The sequence below is a fragment of the Phacochoerus africanus genome, chromosome X, assembly GCF_016906955.1.
Source record: "Phacochoerus africanus isolate WHEZ1 chromosome X, ROS_Pafr_v1, whole genome shotgun sequence".
Taxonomy (NCBI): domain Eukaryota; kingdom Metazoa; phylum Chordata; class Mammalia; order Artiodactyla; family Suidae; genus Phacochoerus; species Phacochoerus africanus.
The window spans coordinates 66418521-66445483 of record NC_062560.1 but is presented as its reverse complement, the minus strand read 5'-3'; the positions used below and the strand labels follow the sequence as shown (position 1 = coordinate 66445483).

The 26963-nt window shown below is 36.3% G+C and overlaps 1 protein-coding gene across 3 annotated transcripts; it reads left to right on the top strand.

The window, feature by feature from the left end:
* Positions 1 to 865: 865 nt before the first annotated feature.
* Positions 866 to 25687, top strand: CYSLTR1 (cysteinyl leukotriene receptor 1). 3 transcript variants are annotated; one of them, XM_047765497.1, is made up of 4 exons: positions 867 to 1325; positions 12134 to 12318; positions 19948 to 20033; positions 23525 to 25555. In XM_047765497.1, exon 4 carries the CDS (start codon positions 23552 to 23554, stop codon positions 24572 to 24574), a length of 1023 nt encoding a protein of 340 aa, XP_047621453.1. In that variant the 5' UTR covers positions 867 to 1325; positions 12134 to 12318; positions 19948 to 20033; positions 23525 to 23551; the 3' UTR covers positions 24575 to 25555. The 3 variants fall into 3 exon arrangements, with proteins under 3 accessions (XP_047621454.1, XP_047621453.1, XP_047621452.1); XM_047765496.1 differs by lacking the exon at positions 12134 to 12318 and having other exon boundaries at positions 23525 to 25687; XM_047765498.1 differs by lacking the exons at positions 12134 to 12318; positions 19948 to 20033 and having other exon boundaries at positions 866 to 1325.
* Positions 25688 to 26963: the final 1276 nt, after the last annotated feature.

Below are 26963 nucleotides of genomic sequence, written 5' to 3'. Positions count from 1 at the left end.
GGAAAGGAGAGAAAGATGAAACCTTAGAGACCTGACCTCAGGTTGGCTGTTAGATAATTCCTACCTACAGATGAAAAATTGAGTAAATGACTTTTTCCTGTAGGAGGTAAGCAAGCCAGAGGGCTGTTGCTGGGTTCATGTTCTACTGAGTACACTCGAATTAGTTTTTGGTTGTAGGGCTATGTTTAAAAAGTGTTCATATGAACATATTTATGCCTAGCCCCATATGGACCACCTTAATATAACTCAACATAATTGATGTAACCAACTAACATGAGGTATCATTATTCATTTGGTTCATAACATCATGGTGCTGCCCCAAGTTCCAATAGGCACATAACAGACTGCCATGTCCCTATTCTACAGAAGCCAGACCGAGCATCCCAAAGCTCTAACATACCAGAGCCCAGCCAAAGGCCAAGAGCATTTACCTGACTTCTAAATTCCTAACACAGGGCCACTGACTGCAAACCCAGTCATTCCAGACCATTTTCAGTGGGACAAGAAAAAAAAGAAACACTTTTAATCTAATAGATGTAATGTATTTTCATGGGGATTTGGGGAAACCAATCTCAAATTAAGACAACAGTTTTTCAGAACAAAAGGCACCAGAAAGTGGAAGACTTCTTAAAATGTGGATAGAGCCGTGTGTGTGTGTGTGTGTGTGTGTGTGTGTGTGTGTGTGTAAGAGAGAGAGAGATGTGAAATTTATCTTGCCTAAGATCAAGTTTCATATAATGGCAGTTAGATTCACATATACTGGTAGGATTCTCTTTCTCTGACTACATCGTCTAACCACTCCCACATTATAAAAATCGGAGAGAACTAAACTATACAGAGTGTACTCCTTTCTGCTTCCCATCTCAGAGCAGCTGTGTGATTTCCTGAGGATTCCATTTCTGGAGCTAGGGATAAAAGCTCATTTATACACACAACAACCTGCAAGTCTCCAGTTTCAATTCTTCCTCCCTTCCTCTGCCTTCCCTCCCCCACTTTGAACCAGAGAGGCCAAATGAGGCGTGCTTTAAACAGTTTCAGGACTAATCTGAAAGAGGAAGAAGAATCTGTATACACTGGCTAGCCTTTGTGCCCTGCCCTCTTTCCTCTTGAAAATAGCAACAACTCATCTTTTCAAAAAAGCTTTCAGGCACCCTGTGAATGGCGTGTACTTTCAAGACCTTCCAGGGTATTAAGATTCATTGTACAGCTCACTAGGGATGATTAGCTTTCCAAGGGACTGGTAGATTGGATTTACTGAAGACTTGGAACTTGCTTCTGAGAGTGAATGCAAAAGGATCATAAACTGTCAACCTTGAAGTTAGCAGGTAAGGAGATTCAATGTTTTGGTGCTGGGACCAGAAGAGTATGTAGTAAAAAAATCTGCTGATGATAGATTTTAGCAAATTTCCAGGATTTTAGAAATAACTAATTTAATTTGTCTGCTTTTAAGGCTACTGGTAAGAATTCTTTCTGCTTTATTCATAGGCCGGAGATTTGAAGATGTAATTAGTCTTTTAATGAATATTGTTCAGTGCTTCTGCCAGGGGCTTCATGCAGCAAAACACAGAGGAGACATTTCCCAAGCCTCTAGCACCTTTGCAATCAAGTCAGAAATGTAAAGGATATTTTTAAATCCTATATTAAGGACTCAATGGAGTTTCTATAATATGTAGTAACCATTTCACTCAATATGAAAAGAAAATATAGTGACTGCTGAAGGTAAACTAGTCAGTGAAGAATGATTTGGTATCTTCACAAGGTAGTTTTACATTCATTGTGCTACTTGAATCTATCAATGTTCCGCAATTTAAGCATATGTTACTATCCTTGTTTTGCAAAAAAGGAAATAAACTCAAAGGGGTTAAGAAATTTTCTGCAAACACACCACACAACTGTAATTGGAGAGTTTTGACTGGAAACTGCAAATAGAAAGCTCTCACAAGTATAAATCAATATAAGGAGATTGCATGATTTGGTAACTTGGACATAACTGACATACACCAGGTTTAAACAGATCCAACATTTCATATACATTTTAATCGATATCTTTAGCCAGGAGCATTCTTCTACTCAGAAGCAAATAAACTCTTTTCACAGGTAAACAAATGGGTTGGCTAGTTCCAATTATAGGTTTAAAAAAAATCGGAAAAACAACCTGAGTTCAGTAATAAGATTAAGTTTATGGTATCCGTTAAAATCATCCAAAAATATTTGCTCTGCTGTTTTACTATTAATTGTCCAATCAGAACTGAAAGCACTCTGTGTTTACATAGTAAATAAACAACCTAAAGTACTAAATTTACATCCATCTCTCTAATAAAAGCAGTTCCTCAGGTCCCCTTAATATTTAAATGACTACACTAGCCAATCACCTACAGCAAATGAAATAAATCAGCTTGGTGGCCAAAGAACCCAAATAGAATGAAAGATTTAAAAAGTGAAGATTTAGTCCAGTCTGAATCCAGCATTAGGTGTTTTCCTAGCCCAGAAACATCAATTTCATTTTCTACTAGTTTTTCCCTCCTACCCTCAATCAAACTTTTGATGTTTTAGGAAATATTTAACTGAGATAAAAGTAAAATTCTTCCATGGCTCAGAAAATTATACATTTTCCTTTGAGATACTATTGGCTGATAATAAGAGATTAAAGAGACAGCACCAATCCTTAAAGTACATATATGACCCTGAGGATTTGATGCCATAAAGGATAACTATAGTAATTTCCCAAGTAACATAGCTCTGCATGACCTCTCCTCTGATTATTTTGTTATTTTTATGTTCTTATTAAAATAGCTCATCTATTGTAATTCTGTTAAACACGTGTCAATTAAGCTCAATACAGTATGTGGCATGAAGTAACAATAATACATATTTCTTGCCCTTGGGGAACTTACAATGTTTGTGGGGATATAAGATCTACAGAACATAAAAAAAATGAGACAGTAAACCGATGTTATGTTTTTAATGGCAAAGGAGTTTGGGGGAAAAAAAGATAAAAGTGGGCTGGGATGAATGGAGAAGGCATCACAGAGAAGATAAAATGAGACAGGCCTAAAAGAATACCTAGGATATGAGATCATGCTGAGCAAACTTTCTGTGCACATATTAAGTGATGAATATACATTTTTTTAATTCAATTCTAGTCACAGAAATGCTGTCATAAAGATACTGTGTCAAGACTGAATTTGATACCTTCAGGGTATACTGTGGAGCCTGATTTTGCTAGGGTAAAGGGCTTGAGTTGCGATGTATCAGAAAATACATCTGAATCAAAATTTAGAGCTAGATTAGTGGACACTGAATTCCAGGCACTTTTTAATGGAAAATCATATTAACAAAATTTGAATAAGGAAGGACATGATAGTAGACGAATCTGGGAGAGTTTCATAGGCCTGACTACATTTGGAAAGAACTGGAGATGGAGAGACCACTTAAAAGAGTAGAAGTTAATGGAGCTCTGACTAGATTGGTGGCAGTGGAAATGGAATGCAGAGGAACTTAAGATATACTTTAAAAAGAATAATAGATGGAGTTCCCGTTGTGGCTCAGTGCTTAACGAATCTGACTAGCATCCATGAGGTTGAGGATTCGATCCCTGGCCTTACTCAGTGGGTGGGGAATCTAGCATTTCCATGAGCTGTGGTGTAGGTCGCAGGTGCGGCTAGGCTCTGGCATTGCTGTGTATGTGGAGTAGGCCAGCAGCTGTAGCTCCAATTGGACCCCTAGCCTGGGAACCTCCATATGCCGCGGGTGCAGCACTAAAAATAATAATAAAAAAAGAATAATAGATGAAGGTTTTTGGTGGATGATTAGATATAGGCAGCATAGGAAAGAAATGTCAGAGCTATCTCTGAAATTTTGAACCCAGGGGATCTGGGCACTGCTGTTACTACTATTTGTAGAAATAGGTAATTTGGGGATGGAAGTGAGGAGTGCAGGACATTATGAGTTCTGGTTTTGACCTATTGAATTTGAGGAGATAGCAAAAAAAATCAAAGAAACATGTCTAATGCACAGTTATAAATAATGGCTGTGAACTTGAGTGTTGGGTAAGAGGTGGAGGCCAAAATAAAATCTGGGGAGTGTGATAGCCAAAACCATAAGAATTATTCAGCTTTGGAGTTCCTGTTGTGACTCAGTGGTTAACGAATCCAACTAGGAACCATGAGGTTGTGGGTTCGATCCCTAGCCTTGCTCAGTGGGTTAAGGATCCCGCGTTGCTGTGAGCTGTGGTATAGGTCGCAGATGAGGCTCAGATCCCACGTTGCTGTGGCTCTGGCATAGGCCCAGTGGCTACAACTCTGATTAGACATCTAGCCTGGGAACCTCTATATGCCACAGGTGCAGCCCTAGGAAAGACCAAAAAAAAAAAAAAAAAAAAGAATTATTCAGCTTCGAAAAAGCAAATCTAGGAGATGACCAAGGGCTGAAATTCGTGCAATGCCTACACTTTCAGTCAAAAGGAAGAAGAGGGTCCTGAGAAATAAGAGCCACAGAAATATAATTCTTCTCCTCAAAAGATTAGTAAAAAAGGGTCCTAAGGGAAGGTATCAAGTTATTTATTCTTTTAAATCTCCCCTGCCCAACAGTAATTACTATAGTGCCTCATACACACCATGAGTAGAATAAATATTAACTTATTCTAAAATAAGCAAGCATGGGGATTTTTTGCTTCAAGCTCTCTTCCAGTTTGAACTCTGTCATAAACTCTGCAACCTAACAGTGCCTGCCCTGAACTACTTTGCTCATGTATTTCAAGGGGAGGGAAACTGGGCCTGGATAACAGCAAGTTCATTCTAGCTTTGCCTTCTAATGAGCTGTATGTTCTCTAGCAAAAGTATTTCTTGATTTCTTCATGTATCAAAAGCAGCGATGAATTTATAGGGTTATTTTTCAGATCTATTAAAACAGTTACTATGAAAGCAACTTGAAAATACAAACCACTATCTAAAAGGGTTTTGTTTAAAGTCCATTCCAGAAGAATAAAACATAACAAAATTGATTGCATGTGGAAGGAGTAGGGCAAGTTACTTTCTGCTCCCAACACTACACCTTAGACCAGGAGCCTTACTCTAAGCATTAGCAATCTCATCCTACTTCTAGGACTTGTCAGTAGGATTCAGCCCTCTCATTACTACTAATTCTACAATATGTGTACACACCTCAATGTGAAGTCTGAAAGGAGTAAAATATTTAAGAATGGAATTTAAGAAGAAAATTTTTTTGAAAATAGTATTTGCCTTTTTCACTAGCTGTTACTTCCATTAAGTCTATTGATACTTAGGCTTAAATGCTGAGGGTCGAAATAAGTCATTGAGTTCTGAATGTAACACTGTATTCTGCTACTCTTTATTGAGTCACTTGTACAACCACAGATTTAGTTATAATACAAATAACTAAATCATGTTCCAGAATATATAAGTAGGTATAGTGTATGTGTGTCTCCCTAAAATACCAAAACCTAAAGTTATTTTTATCCTTCACACCAATGTTATTTGGGCTTCAGGCTACATGGATGCCTAACATTGTATGATTTGAGTGCCAGTAAAAAACAGATTTCCTGGTTTAATCAGGTGTGAGTAAACTCCTGGAAGATAGATTCATACTAATCAACCCTACAAAAGAGATTCTTGTATTGTTATAATGTCAATTTTTTCATCTGTACTGAAGAAATACAACTACTAATAAGACTGATAGACTCATAGCAGGTAGTGGCACATTCTCATTCTCACAGAAAAGACAACAAAGAAAGCCATTTAACCTGATTAGATAAATCCATGTGTTTTATATCCATTAATTCATATTACATTACTGTTGATAAAACACTGTCAACTGACAATTACTTTTGCCTTTAGTTGGTTGGTGAGGAAGACCACTGTTTAAATATAAGTTATGCACCACAAAATCCTTCTATCCTGCTTCCTCTTTCCATCCCATCCCACTTTATCCTATCATGATTCCTTCTTTCCTTGTGCCACATGAGCTTTTCTATTGGATTTAGGGGGTAGCATATATGAGAGAAAAGAGAAAGAAAATCTTTACATGTTTGGGAGAAGTTAGTTAGGGAGGGGCCTTGGCAGAAATGGAGGAAACGAGACAAAACAGAAGAGTAAACATAAATCTTTTAGCACTTAGAGCTGGTTTTCCTTTTAAAGAATAAAATGTCATTGTCTTATTCAAATTGATACATTCCAGGCACTTGAGCCCCTACTTAAGTATAGATGATGGAAAAGGAAAAGGAGCTGAGATCTAGAGTTAGAGTCCCTTAGCACATTCAGGCTTTCATTTACTTTTCATCAATCCATTTTCCCTAAAAAGGAAAGAAAAATACAGTTTGGAATCATATTTTGATATGTCTAACGGTTAAGACTTCTCAAGATGTCTCATCTATTTTAGATTAACAGCCTTTGTTTTTACATAGAGCTGTCTTTGTGTTGTCATGGATTTGACACAATAGGTGAAATTAAGTGAATAATAACAAAACTCAATCATCTCTGACACACTTTGTGTACTTATTTCAAAGTTCCTAGGAACTTCAGGCCTTAGAAGATATTAAAAGCTTATTTTCATTTCAAATTGGTTACCCTTCATGTTTAATCTGAAACTAAATTCTTATTTATGACAAAGGCTTTCAATAAAAAGCAATCTCCTGAAGAACAATTATCAGGCTTCCAAGATCCAGGCATCTAAATACCAAGAAGTTAGAGACAGGCCTCAGAGTCAGCTGTGAGGAATGGCCTCAGAACTTAGGGGGATTCCAAGTTGCTAATAATTAGAGACCTGTACAGGTATCCCTGGAAGAAGGTCACCTCTATAGTTAGTGCTTTACAAAAAGTTCAAAAGTATGTAAACTGTCTGTAACATATTTTTACCACCTAAACTAAGAGTAGAACTATCTCCCCACAGTGCACTCTCACCCACATTCATGACTTCTCAAGATTTCTATTGCCATTTTGTGACTTGCATTTTCCTTCAGATCTTTTCTCATGCACGACTTTATTTTGATTACATAGGATAAAATATTTGTAACAATGCTATGCAAGGGGGCACACAACCACATTAGTTTTTTATGGTTTTTTAAATTTTATTGAAGTATAGTTGATTTACAATATTGTAATAATTTCTGCTGTACAACAAGGTGATTCAATTATACATATATACATATCCATTATTTTCTAAATTCTTTTCCCATGTAGGTTACCACAGAATATTGAGTAGAGTTCTCTGTCCTATACAGCAGGTTCCCTTTGGCCAATCATTCCATATACTCCAGTGTGCATATGCCAATCCCAAATCTCCAGTCAATCCCTCCTCCACCAACCTGTCCCCTTTGGTAACCCTAAGTTTTTCAAAGTCTGTGAGTCTGTTTCTGTTCTGAAAATAAGTTCATTTGTATCATCTTTTTTAGATTCCACAAATTAGTGATATCACATGCTGTTCGTCTTTGTCTGACTTACTTCACTTAGTATGATAATTTCTAGGTCCATCCATGTTGTTACAAATGGCATTATTTCATTATTTTTATGGCTAAGTAATATCCCACTGTATATATATACCACATATTCTTTATCTATTCCTCTGTTGATGGACAGTTAGGTTGCTTCCACGTCTTGGCTATTGTAAATAGTGCTGCAATGAACATTGGGGTGCATGTATCTTATTGAATTATGGTTTTATCCAGATAGATGCTCAGGAGTGGGATTGCTGTATCATATGGTAGTTATAATTTTACTTTTTTAAAGAACCTCCATACTGGCTTCCATACTGGTTGTAGCAATTTACATTTCCACCAACAATGTAGTAAAGTTCCCTTTTCTCCACACCCTTTCCAGCATTTACTGACTGTACGCTTTTTGATGATGGCCTTTCTGACTGGTGTAAGGTGATACCTCATTATAGTTTTGATTTATATTTCTCTAATAATAAGTGATGTTGATCATTTTTTAATATGTTTCTTGGCCATCTGTATGAGTGACATTCTTTTGAATGCCATAGTCTGAGTTTCTTTGGGACTTGACAGTGTTTGGAATCCAACTGTTTAACAACAATGTGGCCCAATTTGATAGGTGTGATGTTGTTATCCCCTTAAGGATGAATAAGCTACTGGAGAAGAAATCTTAGAGTGACTGTCTTAGAGCTGTCAGAATTGCAGTATCAAATCCCCTGTAGTTTCTAATGCTAGGGAGAATGCTACTAAGCATATACCTGGAAATGCCAAGGAAAAATACTACTTATTGTAGTAATAAGGCTACAGTGATGACAGAAGGACTTTTTACTCTCCTCCCCAAGATCATTTACTACCTTGAAAGAAAGCCACTTTGATTAGTAGTACAAGCCTGGTTGTTTATAGATTAAAACACCATGGAGGGTGTGTAGTGTTACTCCAATCAATAACCAATAATTTGATAAACATTTATTGCACATTTTTCTTCTTTTTTTTGGCTTTTTAGGGCTGCACCTGTGGCATATAGAGGTTCCCAGGCTAGGGGTTAAATCAAATGAGAGCTGTAGCTGCCAGCCTACACCACAGCCATAGCGACATGGGATCCAAGCCACGTCTGCTACCTATACCACAGTTCATGACAACGCCAGATCCTTAACCCACTGAGCAGAGCCAAGGGTCAAACCCGCGTCCTCATGGATACTAGTCAGGTTCGTTAACCACTGAGCCATGATGGGAACTCCTATTGCATATTTTTCTATGTGCAAAATATTCCAATAGGTTAGGGTTTGGATTCACAGAGCTTAAAGGAAAAAAAGGCTGGATTTCTTTCTCCTGCCCTAGGGGAATTTACAGTTCACCTAAGGAAACAAGATTCCTACACATTAAAATATGCAATACAAGATAATAGAAGGTTAATTGCCATATTATTGGTACAAGCAATAAACATAATACAAATTCAAAAAAGAGAGAGATAGAGATGGGTGGTCAAAATAAGTGTAGGAAGTGAAACATGAGCTGAGCCTGATATGAGTAGGAAAGATAACCATAATAACTTGCATTTGTAAAATATCTATAATTTACAAAACACTCATATTTATTGATCTTACTATTCATTTAGCAATAATATGCTATATCAAAAGATGAATAAAACATTGTCCCTATAATTAACTCAATGGAGGGAATTCCTTTACAATTTATATATATATATCAAATAATTACATTGTATATTTTAAATATCTTATAATTTTATTTGTACAATTTACCTCAATAAATTTGGGGGGAGGAAGCATTGTCCTTCACATCCCTGACCTAAACCCAATGATAGATAGAACTAACTTTTTTCATTTGACAATAATAAGATACATGGATAATAGGAAAGAGGGCATTAGGGAATTGACCAAATAAAAGTATGGCACCACTGAGCTGCACCCTCATGAAAACTAAGTTTCCTACATCTTACCACTATTCAGCAGAAATGGAGGAAGTATCTGTCTTAGAAGCCCAAGTTCTGAGTCCCCCACTTCCCCTTTTGCTTTGGCCTTGCCCTTATCACCCCACCCCTGCTGGCAGTCCTCCAACATATGCAGACCATCCGGTACATGCTAGCATTTACTAGAAAGGTAAAGGAAGTCTTTGGGAGGCAGTCAGCTTACTAGAATCTTAAAACTACATCCAAATACTGACCTAATCTTTCAGTCTCTCTTTTTGGGTGAATTAAAAAAGCACCCATCATCAGGGTTACCCAGATCTTACTCAGACAGATTGGGTTTTAGATTCTCAATGATCTCTCACCTAGGCCACTTTGAACTCTCCTACAGCCCCTCCAGACCGCTTTTGCTTTTTTATTTTAAACTCTGCCTTCTAGTCTTTCCTAAATGTATGGATACAACTGCCATACCTCCTTTCCTTTCTTCTATAGTGATTTGTAAATTGTCCATCAATAAGTCGTGATCCCCTACATTCTTTGATTTTTCAGGTTTCTTTTAAAAAGACTCTACCATTCTATAGGGGTACTCATTTCACTTCTACTTTACACTGTTATCTAGATTCCTGCACAATAGCACCTATGTTTCCACATCAAAAACATACTCTATCCTCCATCCCCAGGACACTCACCCTGAGGGGTTAAATTACTCAAAATCTCCTAAACCATACAATTACTCTTCCAAAGTTGTTCAATTAGGAGACAAAAAGAGCAAAAATGAATAAAGCAGACTCATTGTCATTAGTGGGCTTACCATCTAAATGGGTAAGACAGACATGTAAGCAAAAAGAGTAGTTACAGCATTGTAATAAATCAGATAATAAAACCATGAACAAAGGAGCATTTATAGAGAATGACCACTTTGATTTAATCTTGAAGTATAAGTAGAAATTTGCTAAGTTCACCTCTTTGACCATATAAGGATGAAAGAAGATTCATAGTTCGAGCCTCCTCAAGTAGCCAAGGCATGATGAGATTAGGATCCTGAACTATATTGGTAGAAGAGACAGGATCAGGAGATTCTGAAACATAAGAACAGAACTTAGAGTTTACATGTGAAGGGTGACGTCAGTGTTGGGTGGAATCAAATATGACACCAAGTTCTGATCTTGAGTGACTGGAAGACTATTAGTCAATGGAAAAAAAAAGTCAGTTGGAGAATTTGGTTTAGGGGGAAGATGATATTTATCTTTAAGCATGTTGAAATTGAGGAAAATTGCAATCCAAGAAGACTAACCTAATAAGGAAATGAAAATGAGAGACTAAATTTCAGGCGAATAGTTTGTGGCTGAGACAGAGATTTGAGTCTTCCACTTAAAAGTGATATTTATTTATTTATTTATTGGTTGAACTTGCAACATGTGAAAGTTCCCAGGCCAGGGATCGAAACTGCACCACAGCAGCAACCTAAGAAGCTGCAGTGACGATGTTGGATCCTTAACCCGCTGCACCACAAGAGAACGCCAAAAGTAAGCATATGGAAGTTTCCAGGCTAGGGGTCAAATCAGAGCTGCAACTGCCAGCCTACACCACAGCCACAGCAATGTGGGATCCAAACTGCATCTCCAACCTATACCACAGCTCATGGCAATGCCAGATCTTTAACCCACTGATTGAGGCCAGGGATTGAGCCCACATCCTCATAAATACTAGTCAGGTTTGTAACCCACTGAGACACAGTGGGAACTCCCCAGAAGTGATCTTTGTAAGCCATAGAAATTGGTAAATTCTCCAAGGGAATGACAAAAGTAAAGAGTGAAACACCACAATTGGCTATCTGAAAAATCTGTCATTGATGAAGGGAGACAAAAAAGGAAGAGTGGGTATTGAGGCAGCTGTGTGGTAGCAGAACTGGCCTCTGGGTTATAATGCTGGAGCTCTAGTCCCTGCCCTACACTAGGTACGTGCTCTTGAGCAAGTCATCAGTCCATTGGAACAGCATTTCAAAGATTACTTCTGGATCAAATTGGCACTTAGCCTTGGAATAACGAAGAGCATGTTCTACTGACATGAGTCAATAATATAATTTTCCTCAAAATAGAATGGCAGAGAATTTCATTAGCCATTCATTATGTTCCTGCTGTGTATGAAAACCATTCTATGTATGAAAACCATGCTGTGTATGTTAACCATTCTTGAAGAAAAATGTGAACATATACAGAAAAATAAAATAGTAAAAAGAAAACATGAAGATATAATCCCTGCTTTCAAAGATCTTTGTCCTAAAAGAAATCTATAATTTAGCAGTAAAGATTAGGCAAATACACAAGTTACTATAATAAAAAGAAAAAAGAGGTATAAACCACATTTTTCTCCCTAGAAAATTCCTCCTAGACATTTCTTCTTTGGTAGGAAGAATTCAAAGATAGTTCTCAAGATTCTTACCCCCTGGCATACAAGCCCTGTGTAATCTCCTCTCCTTGAGTGTGGGTGGGACCTGTGAATATGAGGAGTTTTTATTCCTAGAATACAATCAGTTGGTTTTCAATTAACCAAACCAGAGATTATCCTGGGTTGGACTACTTAAAAAGGTGAGCCCTTTAAAAGAAGGTCAAGAAGTCAGAGAAAGAAGTCAGAAGGGTTTGAAGATATTTCTTTCCTGATGATCTGGAAGAAAGCAAACAGTTATGTTGTAAGAGAATTGGGGCATGCTTCAAGGGCTTAAGAATGGCTTCCAAGAGCTGAGAGTGGTTCTTTGCCAACAGCCAGGAAGAAAAATGGGACCTCAATCATACACTAACAAGGAATGAATTTTGCTAACAACTAGTGATCCCTAGCCTCAGATGAGGTCTCAATTCTGGCTTACAACTTGATTGCCGTCTGTGAGACCCTAAGCAGAAGACCCAGCTAACTTGTACCTGAACTCCTGATCCACAGAAACTATGAGAAAGTAAGTGGGTATTGTTTCAAGTTTGTGATACACAACAATAGAAAAAATAATATACCTTCTAAAATCTTTTTTTCTTTTTATTGATGATGACTATCTAAATGGAAACCAAAAAGTCTGATTAAAAATTTTAATTTGGTTCTAAACTCAGCACTGTATTGAGAATGTTTTCTCCAAGGTCACCACTGGCCTCCTAATTACCAAATACAATTGCCATTTTATGAACTTCATTCTGTTTGGTCTTTTGGTAACATTTGAAATAAATGACCATATTCTGTCTCAAAATTGCTTCTTTTACTCATGCAATACTATCCTTTTTTTTTCTTCTTACCTCTCTTCGATACACTTTTTCTGTCTCCCTTTCTTTACTATATTCACTTTACAGGTAAGAAAACTGAGTATCAGTGAGGTTAAGTAACTTGCACAGTAAGTGGAGAAACCATGATTCCACTTCAGATCTATTCTGGTTCAAAAGCCATTATGTTTTTGCTACTACATCCACATTGACCTTGTCTCAGTAGAAAATTAGCTGAGTTTTTCTCCTTTTTTTCCTCTATTTTTTTGTATAACTAAAAAAGTTTTCATTTATAAAACAGAGAACTTGCTATAAATAAGGCATGATATAGAATAAAACTAAAATTAATCTCAAAGTGAAATACAGGAATTATGGGTCCATAAGGGAGAGTAGAATATTTGGCTTCATCTCTCACCAAGTCATTCCTTGCCCATACAAGTTGGTTTTTAAGTTTTCTCTATAATCATACAGTAAGTGGTATCTGCTTAGCAATACCTCAGTCTACATAGTTCTCTAAGATTAAAAATTCTAATAGCTTGCAAGAATTATAGAGCAAGGAACGAGCACATGCAATTCTAAACCATTAGAGAGATGGTCAATAAACAAGACAATAAACAAGCTCTCTTTCTCTTTGCAACCTATTACAGAAAGCAATGTGACTTAACATACAAAATGTCCTCTGCAACATGTACCACTCAGTCCTATTTTTAAAACTTAAACTAAGAATTTTTTATTTAGATATTGTTTTCAAATTCTAAACTTTAAAATAACTGAAGTTTATAATCTCACTGTGGAATTTTGGGTGTTTTAAACAACTATGATCCTCTTGTTTTCCCAAAACATGAACTAAAGAGATTTTCTGCCACTCCCTCAACCCACCACCCATATCTATCTTTCAAAAGCACATTTTTAAAACCAACAAACTTATCTTAAAATTATTAATGTTCCTTTTCCTCTAATTTTGAATTTTTCCATTAACTTCCTAAATTTTGGGAAAAAAATAGGTTCAGTGTAAATTTTCACCTATCTCCTTGCTCCTTATAAAAATTATGCCTCTCCCCTAATGCATAATATTTTGGTTTTTTGGGCACTTAATAGCCCAAATAAGTGGGTCCTTTTCCCAAAGTAAAAATATTTTTAATTTACTTTACTCCAACAAAGTGCAATCAGTAAAGTCTTCAAATTTAGATTAACACAGCTGCTTTTCTTTGAATATTTTCAGACATTTTCTCACATTCTTCTGGGAGACAAAGTCCAGAATTAAGTTCATCTCCTAAGATGATTTTAGAGTCCAAATGCCAGAAAGCAAACAAACTCTCATTTCCCACCTGGGTGATCAAAGTTGGCCCTGGCATCTCTCATGATTAGGGTTGTTGGAGACATCAAGTATACTTGTTTACCTCCCAAGATATTACTTATAATGAAATAAAAATATTTATTATTTGTTTATATTGGATGAATGACAGATAAAAATAGGTGTTTTATTGTTCAAAAAATGAATGATCCAAGTGGAGTCGGGCTTGGAGATAGGCCTGGTGAGGAAATGGTTGGGTGGAAACCAGGAATACTTGTAAATGATGACAAGATAACATAAAAAGAAGTTAGACTTTGTATAAGGCATGGCCTCAGTACAAAATCACTGACTTGAAGAGAAAGGATATTGACCTACTTTAGTAAGTCACTATACTATACTAAAGGGATACGCCTGTTAAGACAATCAGAATATTAAATAGCATGTCGGGGTAAACTTGTCCCTGAGGAAAGGCTTCCCAAGATTCACTATTTCAATAATTAAGCTGCCATTTTTCGTCCCACAGCCTATCTTAGTTTGAGATGACTGCACATCCAAAAATATACCACAGATTGTTTCAAGCATCTCTTACCGAGAGCCCTAGGCTCCCCTTAGTACTTACTGTGGATTTCTTCTTTCTCTAGGTAGTGAGACTTCTTGAGCCTCTGCCATTATCACCTTTGTGAGACAGAAAATTGGATAGGAGGCTAGTGCTAGATTGTGGGGGATATTACATGAAATGTAGGGTTGCGACTTGATTATAGTCATTTATAGACACATGAGCAAAAAGGGTAAAACCAAGGATGAAAAATGACTAGTCTGATACAGATGGCCAACAGGCACATGAAAAGATGCTCAACATTGCTAATTATTGGAGAAATGCATATCAAAACTACAATTAGGTATCACCTCACACGAGTCAGAATGGGCCATCATCAAAAAGCCTACAATTAGTGCTGGAGAGGGTGTAGGAAAAGGGAACTCTCCTACACTGTTGGTGGGAACATAAGCTGAGGCAACCACTATGAAGGAGAATGTGGAGGTTAATTAAAAAACTGAAAATAGAGTTACCATAAAATCCAGTAATCTCACTCCTGGGCATATATTTAGAAAAGATAAAAACTCTAATTCAAAAAGATACATGCACCCTAATGTTCACTACAGCACTATTTACAATAGCCAAGACATAGAGGTAACCTAAATGTCCAAAGACAGAGGAATGGGTAAAAAAGATGTGGTACACATATATAATGGAATACTACTCAGCCATAAAAAGAATGAAATAATTCCATTGCAGCAACATGGATGGACCTAGAGGTTATCATACTAAATGAAGTAAATCAGACAGAGAAAGACAGATATATCATTTATGTGGAATCTAAAAAATGAAACAAGTGAACTTATTTACAAAACAAAAATAGACTTACAAATATAGAAAATGAACTTATGTTTACCAAAGGGGAAAAGAAAGAATGGATAAATTAGGAATTTAAGATTAACAAATATATACTGCTATACATAAAATAGATAAATAACAAGGGCCTACCATATGGCACAGGGAACTATATTGAATATTGAATAATAACATATAATGGAAAATTACATATATATTCTTATATATATGAATCACTTTGCTGTACACTTTAATGCAACATTGTAAGTCAACTACAATTTTAAAAAGTGACTAGTCTCGCAATCGTGTACACGATTATGTTGAGAGGAAAGAGCCTGAAACTAAGGGGTCATGATAGATATCTCCAGGAGTTACAAACAGTTCAGCATGACTAAAATAAAAGGTGCATGTGAGAAGTAGGAGGTTATAACAAGTCATCTATGTCTGATTTCAGGAGAGCCAGGACAGAAGAAGCAGCAGCAGGAATGAAGAGAAATAGAGAGGAAAATGATCAAAACTTGGTATCAGAATGTATAAATATTAGCTTGGAAGAGTGCAAAATTGCAAAGGAGTCATATCCCTCCTCCCTTCATGCCCAGATTCCCATATCTGTGCTGTTTTCCTCATCTGTAATTTTAATTTCATTGTCTTCAGCTTTTGGATTTCCATTGCCTTTTTCTCTTTCCCTCTTGCCCCATCAGCCTTAGTAAAACCCTCCCAGACTCCTTCCATCTAACTGAGATGACAGGGTCTGATAAATTTTATCATTTTAAAAGAAAGCAAAGCCTCTTAGAAATTCTGCAGAGTAGATTTCAGTCATCAGTTAAGATATGGATGGATGAATTGTTGGTCCTGGTACCCTAAATCCATATGATCAAGCAGGATGGTCATCTCATACAAGAGATGGTTAAAAAGAAACTAAGATGACTTTAGGAGTATCTCCCTCAGAGGATCTGAATAATGGTGATTATATTGCTAGAATCAGATATGTTGTTACTTATTATAAAGCAAAAGGAGTAAGGTCAGGGAGAAAGACCTATGAGCCCTAGAAAGTGGGGCTACTTTACATCATAAAATCAGCACTTAGTTAGAAATCATTGTCAAAGCTAGAACTGAATCGCTGTGTTGCCTTTAGAGGGCCTGATAAATGCTGTATCCTGAGCACTGCTGAAACATTCAGAGAGAAATGAAGTGAGTCTTTCTCTCAGACATTCACCTGAAATAAACTCAGGAAACAATTAGTAATCTTAAATCAAATTCACAAATGACTCATGTCTATGTTTCTCTTTACTGAAGCCATAGATCTCTTATCCTGTGTGCTCTTTTTTTTTTCCTAAGATGAAAAATAACCAAGGGGGAAAATAACAGGAGTTACCTAATGGTTCAGCAGGTTAAGGATCCAGCACTGTCACTGCTGTGTCTCAGGCTGTGGCATGAGTTCGATCCTTGGCCCCAACTTCCACAAACCATAGGCATGGCCAAAAAAGAAAAAGGGGGGAAAGAACATACCCTGATCTTCCTTAGTTTATAGAATGGCAAACTGAAAGGAAATTCAGAGATCATATAAAACAACCCTACTGAATTGCAGTTAAATGAAGACATTCCAGGAAGGGAGTGATTTACTCAAGAACACAGTTAATCATCCACCACAACCTGAGATATGAGCTAGGTCTTGTGCCTACCAGTCCTACAAATTTCCACCATGCACATTGTCTTTCTCCATGCAAGATTCTCTCTGATTGTGAAAAGACATCAACAAAATGATATAAAAATTAATTAATTCAAATAAACCAATATTTAAAAGGCACTATTATGTACAGCATGAACTAAAAAATAATCAATGAGACTTGATTATTAAGTCTAGTGGAACTGGGGTAGGAAAAATGGGGAAGTTTAAACTGAACAACCACAGAGATGAGCATGACACGAAGCAATAAATGAAAATTACCAAGAAAAGTACAGACAAAATAATGTAGAATTTCAAAGGAGAGAAATATTGAATTGAGAAGATCAGAAATAGCTTTTTATTTGAATAAAAGCAGAAAAAAAGAGGCACCATTGCTATCTTCATGTAATAGAAGACATTAGCCTGGGGACACTTAAAGATCTCCCTAGACCACATTTAGAAGGCACGACAGTACATAAATCTTTTATAGGTAGCTTTATTGTAGCAAAAATAAAGTGTATGGCATATGAATTGGGACTTTATATTAGATTATCTCTGGAAACTCTTACTTGTTCACTGGAACGTGACAAGGTTACAGATTCAATGGAGGCTAAGGGCTGATGCAAAGTGAGTAGACAGATGATGATGAAGAAGATAGATATAGATAGATGATATAGATAGTTTTACATGGACTTAAGATGAGCTAAATAAAAGATCTGAGTAACTCCTGAATTAAGTAACGGAACACAAAGGTTATATATCCATGCATAAGAGTGGTAGAATCTATTTTCAGCAGAAGCCGCTGTCAGAGACCAGAGTTCTCAAGTAAACCAAAAAAAAAAAAAAAAAAGAGGAGCAAGGAAGAGTTCCCATTGTGGTGCAATGTAAATGAGTCCGCCTAGTATCCATGAGGTTATGGGTTCAATCCCTGGTCTTGCACAGCGATGGGGAATCTGGTGTTGCTTTGAGCTGTGGTAGAGGCTGCAGATGCAGCTCAGATCCTGCAATGCTGTGGCTGTGGCTGTGGCTGGCAGCTGTAGCTCCGATTTGACCCCTAGGCTGGGAACCTCCATATGCCGCAGGTGGTGAAACCAAAAAAAAAAAAAAAAAAGGAGTAGGGAATAAAAGTATTGAATGTCTGCTACGTGCAAATCTCAGAATTAAGAGAACTATAGAAGACACCTCAGAATGCCAAACTTACATGCCAAACAGTTACACTGTTGCCCAGACAGTGTGACTTTAACTCACTTGTGGATGTACTGAGTGGGCTAAATTGTAAATGCACTCCTACCATGGAAATGGATAACTAGTATATTAGTCTGATAATACTACACTTCTCATAGATGGGTCTTGGAAATTGGAGTTCCTGCTGTGGCTCAACAGAATCAGCATCATATCTATAGCACCAGGACACAAATTTAATCCCCCACTTGACACAGTGAGTTAAAGGATCTGTGTTACCAAGGTATTGGGTGCCATGGGGCAGCCAAAGAAAACAAAAAATAAGAAAACCCAAAAACCTCTCTCTTTCCACATTGGGGAGAAACATAAGCTTTGTCTAAACATAAAACTGTGACAGAGCCTAAGTTAATTTTCACCATAGAGAAGATGTCTGGAATCAGGTAATTATAGGATTAGAAAGGATATTTTTATTAAATATTCAATCAGTATATCTTTACTGATTACAGAAACCTATGTCAAGTTAAACTAAAAATGTTTTATGACTGAGTAACAAAATATAAAAGCCAACTCTGTTTGAGTATTTTCCCATCTGCAACCCATACGTCCCCCAGATTGCTAGTAGTAGCTTACTTACGTCAACTCCTTACCTGAAGAAGAAGGGAAAATTCTGAGAGGGAGAAGAAATTGGAGAAGATCTGAAAAATGTTTATCTGAGTACATGGTGGATTCAAATAGCAATATCATAGCTGTAGTTTTAGGTTCCTACTTTAAAATTTGTCTGTGTTTTATAATATTGTATTTTCTTTATTTTCCCTTTGATTTCCTTCTTTTCAGTAGAGTTACTTTGGAAAGTTCCAGCCTACCTATACTTGCAAAGAATAAACTGGAGGAAGGTGCTTATGTTGTTGACACTTAGACCACAAATAAATGAAAAATGACCGGCATCTGGGGTTCTTGCAGACAGGGATGAAAGTTGCCATAGACAACACAAATTTAGAATACAATTGTACAGGCCGCTACTGTTTCAAGAAAGCCCTTCTTTGTTCATTTCTTGGAGATTTGTTACATACTTTGTTAGATTTTCTGATATGGTTTAGCTGAAGATACATGCAGTCATGAAAACTATACAAACTATAAAACAGTGTGGATAGATAGATGATAGATAGATAGATAGATAGATAGATAGATAGATAGATAGATAGATGATAGATAGATAGATGATAGATAGATAGATAGATAGATAGATAGATAGATAGATAGATAGATGTAGATATGCCAAATCAGTGATAAAAACCTTAACTATTATCATGAGTTTTCAGGGGGAAAGTCCAAAGTCCTGTAAGTCATCAGTCCTCCAAGGAAAACTGTCCTTAAGATATCACAGATAAATATACTTGATATTTTTAATGTTCTAATTCCTCTTCCTAGTAAACTAGATCCTTGGATGTAAAGTTCCAAGTTATTTATAGCAAACTGTTTAGAAGAAAAAAATAGGTAAGATATCCCGGTTTAATAGAGAGAATACAATTTTTATAATACTGTGTTCATCTCTAGATACAGAAACTACATGTGTATAATAACAAACATGTGTTATCAGTCTTGGTCTATATTCAAAATTATCCCCCTGGGGATGGAAAAATGAATGGAGTGAAAAGAAGGAGGCATGGACTCCAAACACTAGCTCTAAATCTGTCAGTAAAGGTTTGATATCCCATCACACACCCTGCTTAAGGCTGCTAAGCTCCCATGACCCTTCTGGACTTCTTGAAAAGTCATTAACTTCCTTTTCAATCTTATGATTTCAGCCTAGGCTTCATCTGATATTACATCATAAGAACCACTGACCACTAACCAGAAACATTCGTGAAGGGTACTGCAGTGCCAGAAAGAGGTATTGCTCCATTTTCTAAATGAATGTTGTTGTTTTTTTTAACTCACTAGTTATCTTAACAAAGTAATTTCCTTCATCACCTGTACTAAACATTAAGTTCATTTATGTTTGTTTCTTGTATATGTTAATAAATTACTAGCCCATTTGTTTTGTGCTAAAACATCTCTTACCATACTGGACTGTAATGTTTTCATACTTCTGAGCCATTACTCCTCTCCCCACCATTCTATGAGCTCCTCAAAGGCCAGAATGGGTTCTGAGGCATCTCTGTATCCATATAGTGTGGGGTCTCATTATCAAGCGATCACAGTAAATTCTATAAAAATGAATCAAATGCTGCTTAACAAAAGAAAAAAAATCATCTGTAAAATGAATGGCTTGAACTAAAAGATCTCCACCCCTCTAGGATTCATTACTTGTTTGAAAGAGTCACAATCTTCCCTTTTTTGGCCTAATATAAGTCATTGACTTGACTTACTTATAAATAAACAATTAAACCTAAATATAAAATTACTAGGAAATCTTATATTGGTCTGTAATGACTGAGAAATTTATTAATGGGGCTAGAGATCATCTATTTATTTGTTTTTTATTTATTTATCAATACTTAGCATCTTTCATTCAAAGACCTGGGAAATTAAATTTATTTCTAGTATTTAACAGACAAGTAAAATAAACAAATGGTTAATCTATTTCAAGATATGGATGCTTTTTACAGTCAGCCTTATGATTTTGTGCTTTTCCTAATACTTTATGAAGCAATTTAACAGAGAAACTATGGGCTCTGAAGCTGAGAAAGTTTTAAATTATATCGAGCAAAAAGATATATTTAAGTGGTTGAAATGATAAATAATATTTTCAAATGATAAACTAGTCCCAGAATTCATTTACTCATTCATTCCATTAACATTTATGAGTACTTATGGGCAAGGTATATATGTGTTAACCCTTGTGAGATGCCTTAATATATAAACCAGATGGTCTATGAGAGAGGATAACATACACATACAAATCATTGATCTAAAAGATGAATTTAAATTTCCCTAGAAGGGAAAAGATAGAAATTACTTAGAAACTAGGCTGAGGGAAGGCTTAGTCAAGAAGGTATAATTTGATCTGAAACATGAGTAGATTTCCATACACAAATATGGAGGAAAGTGCATTTCAGGAGGGGGAAATACCATGAAAAAAAGACATGCAGATGGGAAAATGTATAGCACATGTCCCTGGTATAGTAAAATAGTTGTTTCATTGAACTATAAGGTGTGCAAAGAGGAGGATTGAGAGAGAATCTAGGAAAGTTCAGTTGAAATCAGACTGCAGAGAGCCTTAAATATCAGGTCAAGAAGTCTGGGTTTTATTCTGAAAGCTCTGGAGGACCATAGCAGATTTTTAGAGCAAGGGCATGAGATAATTGGAAGCAACAATGTATGGAAAATTATTCTGGAAAGAGTTTATAGTAGGCTCTAGTGAGAGTGGTGGTAGGAAGGACAAATGGCAAATATCTAATACCTTTCAAGTGTGGTTCTTAAAACAAAAGCTATATCAAAAATCTCAATAGCACCATCTAGTGCCTCACAGACTAACACTGAGTGATTTGGAGGAAACCCAATACAGGACTAGAATAAGTTTAAGCAATTTCTCTTTCTTCAACAGTTGCACCTGAGTTCAGAAAACCACTGATGAAAGAGGCAGGTAACTAGAAAGCAAAATGAGAAATAATGCAGAGGTTGGGGATAGTGAACTAATTTTTCTCTATTATCTTAGGTTTATACCCTCAGAATGATTTATCTTCATTTTTTTTTACTATATACCAACAGTTCTTGGTGGAAAAAAGTGACTTTTTTTTGTCTTTTTGCCATTTCCTGGGCCGCTCCCGCAGCATATGGGATGTTCCCAGGCTAGGGGTCCAATCGGAGCTGTAGCCGCTGGCCTACGCCGGTGCCACAGCAACGTGGGATCCGAGCCGCTTCTGCGACCTACACCACAGCTCACGACAATGCCGGATCGTCAACCCGCTGAGCAAGGGCAGGGATCGAACCCGCAACCTCATGGTTCCTAGTCGGATTCGTCAACCACTGCGCCACGACGGGAACTCCCGACATTTTTAATGAAAGAAAAAAAAAGTAGGACTATGAGATGGACAAATAGAAGGATGACACATCCTAACATAAATGTTTGAAGTAGTAAACTTGGGAAGTTATGTCCCATCTCCAACCCCAACCGTAGTCATCTGTACCTGTAGCCCTCATGAGAGACTAGATCAGTTCCTTCCACTGCTGGCAGTTCTTGCAAGATCAGTCTTTCCACCTTACTAACCTAACCTCTCTCTTACCAGGGAGCAAGAGCTATGAAAAAGGCCAAAAATCAGACTTCACCCAAAAATTATCCACAATATTATGTATTGATGAGTTTCTCCCACATTCTTAAATAATAAAAGAATCTGGAGGAACATCAAAAAAATCACTATTTCCACTCTATCTCATCTCATCCTTAGCTCTCTCTCTCCTCAGAGCCTGCTGACTGCCCAGATAAAGCTGAAGTGTTCTAGACCAAGTAACAATCCCTCACTATAAAAGAAATGGCCATGTATGGTTGAAAATAAAGCTTTGAGTGTGGGTCTAGGAAGAGAACAAGGATAAACATCTACAACAATATTCTTTCCCAGAAAGTATATTCCATCTAGTTATGCTGCATCTTTCCTCAGAGCCTTAACCTAAGTTGTAGATTTTAGAAATGAATTTCGCCTTTTTTTCCTTATTAAAATAGCTGGATGGCTTCTAAAGCTTCCCCAGCCTTGGCGTTCTGTGGTTCAAAATAGAGTCCACCATGTTCTAGATTAAGATTCTCCCCCAGAGAGTGAGTTCCATGGATGATAAAATTAATTATGTCCCTAGGTATAAACATCATCTAGCAGATGTTACCTAGGAAGACTACTTCATGGGGAACCAAATATTTTCATCCAGATTTTATTCTCCAAAAGAATCCAGTGCTCCTCAAATAGATAAAAAGATTAGATGGATAGATAGATAGATTATAGATAGATAGATAGATAGATAGATAGATGATAGAAATATACTCATATTTATGAAACTACTATATTTAAAGCTTTTCTCTAATTAAAAATAAACCGACTTCAAAAGATTTACAGAATAGTACTGGAGTAATATGACTTAAGGCATACCTGTTTTAGCTAGGTCTTGAAGATTAAGAACTCCATCAGGCAAGCATGGGTGGAAGGGGGAAAAGAGAGTTTTCTTCATGCCCATAGTACCAAAACCCTTCACCTGGGAGCAAAGTCCAGCTAAATCTCCCCTCATTGCCCCACCACTCCTGCTTCCTACAGTGGTCAAAAAATATACATAGTGACACTATAAAGTGAAACCTTAGTACTTCCTATAATTTATGGTTGACTAAAAATTGACAAGATTTTATATATATATATGTTTATATATATAAAATATACATATGTTTATATATGTATATTGTAGGCACCAAGCAGACTTTCCTAGAGAAACATGGATGGAGTCCGAAATCTGACAGTATCTTCTGCCAGTAGTAGCACCTGCAATGACACTATTGATGACTTCCGCAATCAAGTATATTCCACCTTGTACTCTATGATCACCGTTGTGGGTTTCTTCGGCAATGGTTTTGTGCTCTATGTTCTCATAAAAACATATCATGAGAAGTCAGCATACCAAGTATACATGATTAATTTAGCAGTAGCAGATCTACTATGCGTGTGCACACTGCCTCTCCGTGTGGTCTATTATGTCCACAAAGGAATTTGGCTATTTGGTGACTTTTTGTGTCGCCTCAGCACCTATGCCTTGTATGTCAACCTCTACTGTAGCATTTTCTTTATGACAGCCATGAGCTTTTTCCGGTGCATCGCAATTGTTTTCCCAGTCCAGAACATTAATTTGATTACACATAAAAAAGCCAAGATTGTATGCATTGCTATTTGGATTTTTGTGATTTTGACTAGTTCTCCATTTTTAATGTCCACATCTTACAAAGATGAGAAAAACAATACCAAGTGCTTTGAGCCTCCACAGGACAATCAAGCTAAATATCATGTTTTGGTCTTGCATTATGTGTCATTATTTGTAGGATTTATCATTCCTTTTGTTATTATAATTGTCTGTTATACAATGATCATTTTGACCTTACTAAAAAATTCAATGAAGAAAAATCTATCAAGCCGTAAAAAGGCTATAGGAATGATTATAGTTGTGACAGCTGCCTTTTTAATCAGTTTCATGCCATATCACATTCAACGCACCATTCATCTTCACTTTTTACACAATGACACTAAACACTGTGATTCTGTACTTAGAATGCAAAAGTCAGTGGTCATAACCTTGTCTCTGGCCGCATCAAATTGTTGCTTTGACCCTCTCCTATATTTCTTCTCTGGAGGGAACTTTAGGAGAAGGCTATCTACATTTAGAAAGCATTCTTTGTCCAGTATGACTTATGTACCCAAGAAGAAGACCTCCTTGCCAGAAAAAGGAGAAGAAATATATAAAGAATAGCTTAAACCCATCTCTGATGATTTTCCCAAACAAGTATTTTCTCCAGGCATTCACAATAAAAATAAGAATTTCCATTAATAATTTACAAAATACTTAACTGAGTATGTACCTATAAATCTATCTCATTTATGTATCCACGTTATTAGAGGTCCTAAAGATATTTTGTGTTAAAATTTAGCCTACGTCTATTAACTCAACTATAAATTTTTTTATCATTCACCTAATAGTGCAGAATATTTGTATCTTGGCACTGTTTTAAAAAAATGGGTTTGAGATCAAGGTTTTCTCCTTCAAGTAAAAGCTTTACAAAGGATAAGAACTAGCTTTTTAAGATATAAATTTAGATAACAGTTCTCAGTGATCCTAACATATCCCTTTGCATGCATGCCATCAGATGAGAACTGGAATGAACCAGGAACTACATAAAACGTACTATCACCGTCTTCCTTGGTCATATTGACTGGCTAGGCAAAAAGGGCCATTTCTTCCAAAAGAAAATTTCCAAGTGTTAGAGCAGCCTAGCCTTCAGTCAAATGGCACTAACAGCTCCATGCAATGTACAGTCTGGAAACTGAGGAAGATAAACCTGATCAAAAGCCAGTTTGTTTCCAGTTTTCTTCTGCTTCTGCCATAAGCTTCCAAAAAAGAATGATGGAGTTGTTTTTTCCCGTTGATATAGATTGAGGTTCTTATAGGGACTTCTCTCCCTACATGACATACAACTCTTCCTTAAGAAACCAGACAACCAGCACCACCATATATGATCAGAAGTTATTAAAAATGTATCTAAAGAAGAGGAAAACGGGTCTACTTTTCTACACACTTATTACTGGGATCAAAATTAATTTTGATGTGTTTCTGAATAAAAATTTGAAAGTCAATATTAAAAATTTTAAGAAGCACTTATATGTACACATATTTGTAAAATTATATTGAGATTTTGCTATATGAATTTATGATTAAAAGTTAATTATAAGCTTTGTTATTGTTTTATGTTTTTTATTGGCATGTTGACAGGATATGTTTACCGCATTTTTTCAATATTACAATGGAAATTTTGTTCTTAAAACAGCAATAGCTTGTTTATGGCTGAAATATAATATTCATGGGCAAGTTTTTGCTGAAGTGTAGTCTGTTCCTTAATTCTGTGTTTCAAAAGGTGCCTCATCTCAGAGGAAATAAACGATAATGGTGGATAAAGAAAATCTAGGAAAGGAGAAGATTCTATCCGAGCCTGCCATGTATAGGTTATTTCTATTTCACTTCTAATGTTGCAATCACTTATATAGAAAATTTGAAAGAGAGGATCTCTAAGGCACAGTGATAAATGGTGCCCATTTATTTTTAACATACCTGAGATTCAGCAGTACCTTACTTTACCCTATTTTTTCCTTATTTGACAAAGATAAAATGTAATAGTTATAAAATCAGCCTTCATTTCTCATTTACTAAGCTTTCTGCTATTCAATAGGTATAGTGTAGTAACAGAACACTACATTGAAAGCCAGAAGACCTGGATGCTGTTACTTACTGGTATTGAAACTTAAAGAAAGTGAAATAAATTCTGATTATTAGCTTCCTCACTTGATAAGTGGGACTAATAATACTTGTCCTGCATTTCTTACAGGGCATCTTTGAAACTCAATTGTGATCATAGTATATATACATATTTAACCCACATATATTAAAGTTTTACTTGAAAAATACATGGTGTTATATAATTTATCACACAAAATATAAAGTATTTAGAGATGGTTTGTTATACATACTAAATCATATTTACTACATAGATTCTCATTTCTGAAAGAATTAGAACAAAATATGGCCATAGTTAAAAATTTATTGCACATAAAATAATCTTGTTGCTTATTTATTCCTACTCTCAGTTTTTTGCCTATGTTCTGACTTCCACCCACAGCCCCACTTCCTCCTACACAGAAACATAGCATACTTCAATTACCTACAAGCTCACCATGAATTTGTTCTTGTTTAATGTTATGTATTTATAGCCTATACCACACTATTTTGTACTTCATTTTTCCCCAATTTTTTGGTGAATATTAGCATTTTCTCCCAAAATGGAATAATCGCTTTTTGGAATTATCAATTCCTTGAGGTTGAAAATTATGCCTTTAAGTTATAGTGCCTAAAATTTAATGAGCTTTGGCTCTGTTTTAAGTGCTTTATCTATAGCAATTCATTTAGTGCTTACAATTGTCCTGGGAGGTAGGTACCATTATTATCTCTTTTTTGCTGATTTACAAACAGAGGCACAAAGGGGTTAGTAACTTACACAATGTCAAACAAATGGTAAGCATCAGAAACTGGGTTCAAATCTAGACAATCTGATTCCAGATCTCCTAAATTCTTACTTTGCTATGCTATTCTC

Excerpts from the sequence above, each read along its gene's own strand:
- CYSLTR1 (XM_047765496.1), top strand. The coding sequence starts at position 23,552 with ATGGATGGAGTCCGAAATCTGACAGTATCTTCTGCCAGTAGTAGCACC.